The sequence below is a fragment of the Sesamum indicum genome, linkage group LG2 (assembly GCF_000512975.1).
Source record: "Sesamum indicum cultivar Zhongzhi No. 13 linkage group LG2, S_indicum_v1.0, whole genome shotgun sequence".
NCBI classification, from domain to species: domain Eukaryota; kingdom Viridiplantae; phylum Streptophyta; class Magnoliopsida; order Lamiales; family Pedaliaceae; genus Sesamum; species Sesamum indicum.
The window spans coordinates 8,728,540-8,738,769 of record NC_026146.1 but is presented as its reverse complement, the minus strand read 5'-3'; the positions used below and the strand labels follow the sequence as shown (position 1 = coordinate 8,738,769).

At 32.5% G+C, this 10,230-nt stretch overlaps 2 protein-coding genes across 2 annotated transcripts in view; both read right to left on the bottom strand.

Annotated features, from left to right (window-relative positions):
* Window positions 1–225, bottom strand: part of LOC105155624 (lactation elevated protein 1-like) — a gene marked incomplete in the record, with an annotated part of 5,671 nt that extends 5,446 nt beyond the window's left edge. Inside the window, 1 exon segment of the mRNA XM_011071522.2 lies at window positions 1–225.
* On the bottom strand, window positions 4,580–8,541 carry LOC105155623 (transmembrane 9 superfamily member 12-like). Its single transcript, XM_011071521.2, has 2 exons — window positions 8,395–8,541; window positions 4,580–6,857 (listed from the first exon to the last, which is right to left on the bottom strand). The coding sequence occupies exon 2, from the start codon at window positions 6,769–6,771 to the stop codon at window positions 4,798–4,800; it is 1,974 nt and encodes a 657-aa protein (XP_011069823.1). The 5' UTR covers window positions 6,772–6,857; window positions 8,395–8,541; the 3' UTR covers window positions 4,580–4,797.

Sequence of the window (10,230 nt, the reverse complement as noted above, 5' to 3'; positions counted from 1 at the left end):
ATTAATTGAAGAGATTACAGAGAAGGTATCCTGTAAGTATAAATTAAATCCAATCTCTTGGGAGAGTCTTGGAGAGAGAGAGAGAGAGAGAGAGTATGAGATCTGGGCTTTCTCCAATTGTTTGTGAGCTTTTACACTTTATGTGCTGTTTTCTTGGTTGTCTATATTCACTATCTCTTCTTGATTCTTGAAACAGGTGAGGAAGAGAGGTACAGTCAATAATTCAAAGCACTTACTAGTGTCTATCTATATAGATTACAAGTCACTTCTCATGAAATCGCCATCCATCTTTCAATTACAAAACTGCCCACTTAAAACAAAATTTTCGACAATCTCGTCAGTAAGACCTAAACGAAATTGAGGTCTGATACATTGATTTATTAATTAACTGAAATAATTTTTGTTATGGATGTGTTTTTGTCTAGTTGTTAGGATAATGACATCAACTTTTACTTGTTTTCACTAAAAAACAATAATGATAAACCTTTTCTAAGAAAAAAGAGGACACTTTGGTTGACATCTCATCTTATTCTATCTCAATTCAATTGAAACAAAAACATAAAATGAGGTGATTCTAGATGTTATGTTAGCGTGTGTTTGGTTAGTGTGAAAAGTGGGAGCATAAGATAAATAAAAATAAATATGAACGAAGAAGAGATAATTGGTGTTTGGTTAGCGAAAAAGAGATAGAAGTGCAGTAAAAATCAATTTATATAAACCCTTTTGGAGTCCAATTTTGTTTTCATTCAAATTTGAGCGTAAAAGTGGAAGTATAAGGCTAAAAGGACAAAAAGGTACAGTTTTTATTTTTATTTACGCTATTATCCATATATATATATATATTTTTTTATAAATTTGTTTTTGCTATCAACAAAGGTACTGATGTTTGAACTCGAATTAGTTATAAAAATATTATTAGTAATTTTTTTATTTGAACTAAACAGTTTTAAATAAATGAACAATACTCATTTTGATGAATATCTTTATTAATAAAAAATATTCTTATTCTTATTTGATAAAATATTTATATTAATAAGGTTTTTAAATTTTTGATATACTAAAATTAAATTAGTATAATATTAATTTATTTATTTTCTGATACAAAATGAAGAGAAGGGTTATTCAGTAAAATTATAAAAATTAGTCTTTTCTTCTCAATTTGTTTTCCTCGTACCAAATAAGAAAAAAATATTTGAGATTTACTCTCCTTCCAATCATACCAAACAACTTGAAAAAAAAAATACTATTCTTTCCTTCACCCTCTCCTTTTCACTTCTCCTTCCCCTTCTACTTTTTTTTTCTTCTCACTTGAACCAAACGAACCCTAAAATATTTTTTGAAATATGTTTGGATGCAAGTAAAAATACAACGATGATAGTTGATATAATGTATAAAAAATGTTAGGTAAGAGATAATATATAATAATCCAAATTAATATGATATATGTATTTTTTTCATAATAATGATATGTATTTATAATACATATACTAATTTGAAAAATAAAAGTATATTTAAAAATAAATGTTTTATAAAATAAGATTGATATGGAAATAAGATAAGAAGTCATCATTTATACTATATATAAATGAAAAGAGAATAAATTGATGCCTCAATTATTTTAATATTTAATTTAATTTATTTATTAACTCGAGATAGAGTAATTCAAATTACGTGGGACTAACTCCGCGTGTAGAATTTAAAATAAAAAAAAGGATAATTATGCTGCACTCTCTTGGATTTTGGTATAATTACACGCAAACCTCTTGTAGTTTGGAAAATTATATATAGCGCTCCTGAGATTTGCTTTCTTTTAACAAATAAATATCTCCGTTATTCAAAATTCATCGAATTTGATGACATTAATAAAAAAAAATTATATTTACCCGTATTGACTTAATACTGACTTATTGCAGTTCAAAATAATTTTTTTTATGATTAAATTACTTTCATACTTTTTCATGAGTTAATGAATGTGAGGGGGTATATTTTCACCGTTATAAAGGTAGTTTAGATCGAAAAAAAATATTTGACGTGCAATAAGTAATAAGTCAATCGAGGACAAACATAAATTTTTATTCAATTTTTGTATTAATATCAGTAAATTCAGTTAATTTTGATTAATGAAAGAACTTTTTTGTTAAATAGAAGTAAAATTTAAATGTGTTAGATGTGATTTCTCAAATCCTAAGAAGTTTATGTGAAATTACATAAAATCTCAAGGGACGGGACTGTAATCATCTCAAAAAAAAAAATTAGTGGGGGTAGTTTGGTCAATAATAGTAAATGGTCCGATGTTACTACAGTATTGGATTCTAACAAGTAATCCTGAAATGAAAGAAAGTTGTGGTACGTGGACGGATCTGGGAGAATGTTTCGGGAATTATCAGTAAAACGTCGCCGTCAGGACCACAGGTGGCGTGGGCCCACTTTATGGGGAGTGGGCCCCGGATCTTAAAGAATAGGATTCCCTGCTGCATACACCCATGCTCGCCTCTCGCCGCAACCGCAAACAACCGTTTTATGACTTTGTGGGCCCCGATGATCCCTGCAGCTGCACCCACACAGCCATACTCCTCTTGCCGCAAACAACCATTCCTGGACCGGCCCCACTAATCAGCGATGAACCATAAGAGCATAATATAATTTTTTTTAATTTAATTAATAAAATAATTCATTTACTGACAAATCAATAAAATAAATTTAATTTTAAAATATAGTTAATAAAAAATATTAATAGCATGTGAAAAAAAGAATATATCACATTTTAGATAACTTATATTTTTCCAGATATAATAATTATTGAAAAATTATAATTTTTGTCTCGTAAGTTAGGAGATTAGTAATTGTTATTCTCATAACATCCTACCTAGATTTATAATTTAATTCAAAGGCCCATACCAAAATTCAATTAATATTTTTAGACCCAAGTCCAGACCTAGACTGATTAAAAAAATATAAATTGAATGAGTTGGGTCTCTACCATAAATACCCTTGATAAGTTGATTTTCGAGAACACGAACCTGCCTGCTAATGATCTCATGGCTCGCATTCTTGGTTACGTGGCGTGCTTGTAGAATCGTTATCTGGGTGCTAAGGATTAGGAGGCCACTAGGCAAGCTTTCCATTGAATTCCAAGGATTAACAATGTTTAGTTGTTTGTTTCTTTCTGGGTATTGGGTTTTGTCTTTGTGTTATTCGTATACATTGATTCTTTGATTTTTCCACAATAATATCACCATTTTCTCTATATAAAAAAATAAATATGAAAAATTTATCAATTTTATTTTTATCAAATTATATGAGAAACTTATCATGATAATATATAAATATTAAAAATTTATTATTGAACATAAAATAAGATATTAAGATTATTATGAAATCATATTACAATAAAATGATGATATCATTTGTTTTAAGCTTCTGATATTATTAATTGTATAAATATATATCAAATTATCAATAACCAAGAATTAGTCTCAAATATTAATTTATGTATTGTTACAATATTTGTATAAATTTATAAAGAATTCTAGTATATTATTAGTAGTAGTTGTATATTACCGTGGTAGAGCGCGGTCCATGCAATCCACATAAATATAAAATCAAACTTAATTATTAAATTACGATATTTTTTTACTAGCTCAAAACCAATCAACCTACCCTTAACCCTCTAATTACTGTGTGGTTTGTGTTGGGCAGATCAATTAGACAAACCGATGATATTATTTAACACGCCTATATGTAGAGATAGAAACGAGATGAGAAGAATTAAACTAATTCATTTTTTATATTTATTTAAACCATAAAATACATATTTATTTTATCTTTCTCAACAAACGTATAACTTATTTTTGTTCCATAACTATGGGCCATAGCCATCACTTTCAGATCAACGAATCTACTTTGTCTTCGTATGATATTCATCCTTAACACTCTCGGTTAAAATTCCACTAATCTAAAAAATAATTAAAACTCACTTGCTAAATAATACAAGAAAATTTTGCTTTCGATTCTCACAATAAATTAGACAACAATTCTTTAATACCCAATTTCAACTGAGAGCACACAGTAACAGGAATCAAAATAAACATGGAAAACCACACACTTCAGCTGTAGAAAACGTTAGCAGGCATCGAAAGTAACCAACTTTTAATAAAACAGAACAATTAGAAAAAATTATTATTTGAAAAGTTACAAATTATTTTGGAATTAATAGTTGTCTAAGAAAAACTTTTAACACATGTATTAATTCCAACAGGTATTACGGTCAATGAATTAGTTTTACTCTGCTGAAAACAATTAATTACATACACTACCACAGAAGATAAAAAGGAAAGAGAACCAGCTCCAGCAGTGAAATGTAAAAAATATGATTTACAACTTCATTTAGCTGCAAAAATTACTCTTTCTAGCAAATATGAGAAAACCCTCATGCAGGCATCATAACTCAGAAAGAGCATCAACAACTATAGTGGTTAATTATTTGATCTGAAGCAATAACTATATTTTTCCTACACTTTTCTTCAACACACAGTTGGAAGTAGGATTTGTGAAGCAGAATTAATCATGGAAGAAGAGATCGGCTTTAATTTGTGTAAGACTACGAAATGAAATTGCGGGGAAAAAATGGCAGAAGACAATTATATTGAAACGGCTAAAAGAAATGTAGTTGGTGTAGAGGTATCTAGTGTCAAGAAATCCCTGCAAATGTGCTTATAGCAAAGCTGGAGATGCTCTTGATATGCTGCATGAAAAATTTCTACGCCAAATATTCTCAGAGTAGTCGGTGGTGCTCCTTCAGTCAATTTTCACTGATGAAAAGAGGTAATGAACAAAGTAGAACGAAGCAAGTAATCCAATTGTTCCAGTAGAAAGCATGACGGCAATTGCCATAATCAGCGAGTAGCCAAGATAAAGTGTAGCAGACACCGCCCCGCTCAAACTCTGGAGATCGAAGATCAGGTAATTGATGGAATACAAGAATACATATACAGCGACTGAACCTGAGGCAAAGAAGGCTTTCCACCACCACATCCAATCCTCAAAACAGAGATGCATGTAAGTCAGGACAACAGAAACTTCAACACAAACAACCACCAACAACATGAAAACAATGAGCAAGAAGCCAAAGACATAATAGAACCTTCCAAGCCAGATACTAGACAGGATGAAGAAAAGTTCAATAAAGAGGGTTCCAAATGGAAGAGTTCCAGCACCAAGGACGAGAAGCCATGAGGGATATTTGCGTGCGGGGATCTCTCTGGGGATCTGGTTAGTCCTAACAGGGTATTGAATTGGCTGAGCTTTTGTGCCTAAGAGTCCTCCCAAGAGAGTGAGAGGCACTGAAATACAGAACCAGAGCGAAAACAATATGAAGTATAAGGAAATTGGAATGGCCCCTGTACTCCTACTTCCCCAGAGAAGGAAATTCAACAGAGTCAAAATAACAAAAACAATTCCTGGGAAGAAGCATGCTATTGACCAAGAAACCGATCCCCACCCTTGAGATGAACCTTTGATACTCCTCCACATTCGTGTACCAACATAACCAGCAGCAATCCCCAAGAAGAGATAGAGCAATATCATCCCTGTCAACAGCATACCTCGAGAGGCTGGTGACATGAAACCCAGAGCCGCAAAAACAATAGTGACAACTGCCATTCCCGTAATCTGAACTCCATCTCCAATCATCACACAAAGTAATTTTGCATGGAATGGTTCTCTGAAGACATCACCAACCACAAGTTTCCATCCGGCGAGCTCCTCATTCATCTGGGCCTGAGCTTCTTTATCCAATTCTTCATACCTCGTCAGATCCCTTCTCACTGTTCTTAGAAATATGACAAAAACAATGCCAGCCAAGAACAAAATCACCATCAACGAGTTCAGAATTGAGAACCAGTGAACCCGAGCACCTTCCATCTTCAGATAAGCATCCCAACGAGATGGCCACCTGATGTTGCTTTTTACAAACTCAACGTCATAAGTGAATGATACTCTTTCTTGCTCTTTTATAACCTGAGACTTGTCAAGCTCCTGGGGACAGTTTACTGATGTAATATTATCATAGATGTGGAGTTTTGTCATCTCGTCAGGGTCATATTTTACACTACATGGAACAACCTCAAAACCAACAATCTCATATCCTGAAGCCTTCTTATTATCAGCTTCTGAAATGACACCCATACCTTCTTCTCCAGTACCAATAATTTCCACACCAGCTCCTTCATACTCGTGGATCAATACCCTGAACCTGAGATGATTGATAACATAATCATCATTACTGTTTGGAGGAGTGTATCCGACAGGGTATCCCGTCCACTGAATTTTCACCCCATTTTGGTTGGTAAATCTCATAGCAGGCAAATTGTCAAGAATCATGTTCACTTGATACATATCACGGGTTCTCTGTTTGAAAAGCTTTACTTCTTGGTCGCTCAATGGAGCAGTTGTGCACAGGTACACAGACTCATTAACATTCATACGAAAGCGGTATGGAGAATTGTCAATTTGATCTCCCATTAGCAGTTCTCCAAGATTTTCAGCACTTTTCTTGATGCCCCCTTTAGGCTTGCAATAAGGAAGGCTGTAATAACTGAACGGAAGCTCAGTTTCGATGGAGGTTAAAGAATTTACTTTGGCATATATTTCATCCCCGGTGGAGTATGTGTGCATATAGCTTCCAGGTAGATAGAAACCATTGCAACCTTGCAATATGAGAACCAAGAAAACAAAACCGGTGCATAATTTCCTTATCATGGGCAACACCATTGTTCTATTGAAGGAAAGCTAAAAATGTCCTCGAACCTGTTGAACCTAAGCTATAATTACAACTGATGGCATATAAAGAATTAATTCTGCAAAACAATAGTCCATAGAGTAAGTCAGTAACTGAAGAAGAAAGTAGGTTCTTCATTGAGGACTGTTTGACATACAAACAATGTTTATATATTATTTATACACTAGCAAATATAACTTGGTCATTGACTGTGGAGCATGATTGAATTCCTAAAAATATAGATGCACAGGAGTTGATCGCTTTTCCAGGTTATATTTATGCTACTTAGTCGTCCACCATAAAGTCAGATTAATAACATCTTAAAAATGCAGACATACAGGAACTGACATTAATATATTATTGAAGAAATTTGCAACTCCATAACAAACAAAGGAAGCCTCAATAGCACCTTGTAAATGCAATCTTATATTTCCATCTGAAACTATTGACGTGATTTATGCACGTGCAGAGAGATAAAGGATAAGGTTCTATATCCAATATGCAATGAACAAATAGAAAGCTAAATACTCATAAAAAATGATGGTTGACAAGACTATGTCTTGTTGGATCTTCAAGCTGATTAACCACTAAAGATAAGAATGGATTTTACCCTAGAAATTCTAGTCTTTTTATTCCTTCCAAACTATACACTTTGCACATGTAGTCTACAGGAAATTAGTTAAGCAATGAGCACAGTGCGATGCTCTTTTGAGTTAATTACTAGCAGGATAAAAGAATTGACATATTACTACATGTTGAAACCAAAGCCTTCAATTTATTGCAAAGAAGAAGAATAAATAGGCACCATAATCAATATACAACCAAGACTTAAAGCTACAAGACACAATAACCAGTCCAATTGACATGGAGGAGAATAACTAAAAAAGTGCACTTTTTGTATAAAGTAAATAAATTAATTCTGTATATATTTCAAAAATTAGTTTTTCGCAATTAAGTTCCATAGATGTGCTATACCGACAGGACAAATGAAGCAATATATGTCAGCTCAATTGCCTGCAAAACCATGAATGACTTTCAGTATTCTTACCATCTTTTCTACTAAAGTTAACAGGCATCCAATACACACAATTCCAATCATTAGTTAGTTAACCACTTCACTTAACAGACGAATATGAACCTGTAAGAACCCAACTAAACTTCTAATATATTCACCATATTATATGCCAAAAACATTCTAATTATACTGCTAGATTTACTGAAACTGCATAGACAGCGCCACCAGTACATACATACACACAAACGACCAAAAAAAACAAAACAATCCATGAAATCCTCAGATTCTGGATTCCTCGAGCGCTCAAGACAAAACCAAAAATCATCAATCAAACCACCGGTTCATGCATAGATCATTTCAAATCAACTTTTTTAATCTCTTCAGCACAGAAACAGAAAATGAAAGAAAAACACCATCCGAAAGTTCGTCATTCTGAAAATTCATAATAAAACACTGCGAAAATCAGAATACGAGAATGAGAACGTCGAAAACATAAGATGTCCAAAAACGAACCAAACAAAAAAAGAAAATGGAACTCCAGATCAATTAATGCACGGATACATGCCAGTATACTCGTGTGAAGAACGTAAGATAAACGTACCAGCGGCGGATTTGAACTCGGATCCGGCGACGCTAGGGTTTAGGGAAAAGCGAGAGTGAAATGGATCAGTTTGAGTGGCGAATTCGGTTGTGCATATGCGAATATCAGCGTTGTACGTGTTGGTAGCAGCTGTAGCTATATCGCATGGGTTTGGAATACCAGATTTGGATCTCATGCAATCTTTATTTCCCTTTCCAAATTTTGTCATTCATCATTAACAGGTAAAAATACATTTTTAGCCTTTAATGGGTATTATCTATTATTATATATCAAAAATAAATACAACAAGCTTTACTATAACTACAAATAAGGTCAATTGCATTTTTAGTTTTATAAGTGGGTCTATTTTCAATTTTAATCCCACAGTGTAGATCATTCATACATTACATCTCATATGTCCATTTTTGTTTTTTAAAATTTAAGGATACCAAAGGGGCTTTAATTTGCTAAGGGAGGGTGTTGTTTCCCTCAAGTGGTTGGTAGTTTTGGAAAGAAAATGTATCAATTTGGTGGGAAAGGCTAATTTCTTCTTGTTCTCCTCTAAAGAACTTATTTCTTTTCTTCTTTCTTTTATTTAGTAGGGAAAAAAATTGTAAACATGACTGCTTTCGGAGAGGGTTTCTGTCACTGTGGTAGGTTGCAAATTTGAGAACCTCATGGATCGACGACTATCCAAGTAGGGATTTTTTGGGTGTTAAAAAAAAGGAAATCCGAGTATGATAAGTCTTGCCTTTGCACACATCGGCAGTCTTCCCAAGTATATACACCACACCTACTTTTTTTTTCTCGAACACCCAAAAAAACCTCGTACCTGGATTATTGTCGGTTCATGAGGTTCTCAAACTTAGAACCCTTCTATAGTGACAAAAAACTTCTTCAATAATATCCATGTTTAATAATTTTTTTCCTACTAAATGGAAGAGAGAAGAAAAAAAATCAATTCTTTATAGGAGGAGGAAGAAGAAATTAGCCTTTCCCACCAGATTGGTACATTTTCTCTCCAAGACTACCAGCCACTTAACAGAAATAGCACCCTCTGTTAGTAAATTAACAGAAGCCCCTTTGGTGTTCTTAAATTGAAAAAAAAAATGCACATATGAGATGCAATTGTGAATCATATATAATATGGGACCAAAATTGGAAACATATCTATTTATGGGATCAGAAATGCAATTTATCCTTATAAATGTCTGTCCGTTGTTTGTAAAATTATAAATATTCACTCTAATTTTGACATTCGCCTACCAACAAGTCTATTTCATTAGCCAATTTTTGTCGAAAATTGTCCAATACGTCATTTTAAATTATGAATTATACTTTTATCATTCTTTTAGCATTTACTAAAAAAATTTTATGGACTAATATGCTCTATGAAATATTTATTTTACCCACCCTTGAATTAACTGTTTTTATTTTTCTTAAAAAAACAACAACAACAAGAAGGATGAATTAGTAATTCACTCCACTATTTCAGGGTTACATAATTATTTCCATTTGAAGTGTGTATTTTTAATTTCCTATAAAACCTCTATAAATTAATCAACTTCTCTAAAATAATATTTTTTTTCGATCCTAACTTGGGTCCAAGGTCTAAATTAAATTTTGATAAATTAAATATAAGATAATAATTCTTTGGAAGATCCTATATAAATTTATGGTCCCTTTAAAATTATAAATTAATAATTCTATAAAATTACAAATGAACTTTGTTCTCTTTTTTTTTTTTTTTTTTTTTGGGGGGGTGTATTATATTTAATTAGTCATATTGTACATGATCGGCATTCAATTGTCAATACAATGTATATGTTTTATTCATGAAGAATAATATAGGATCGT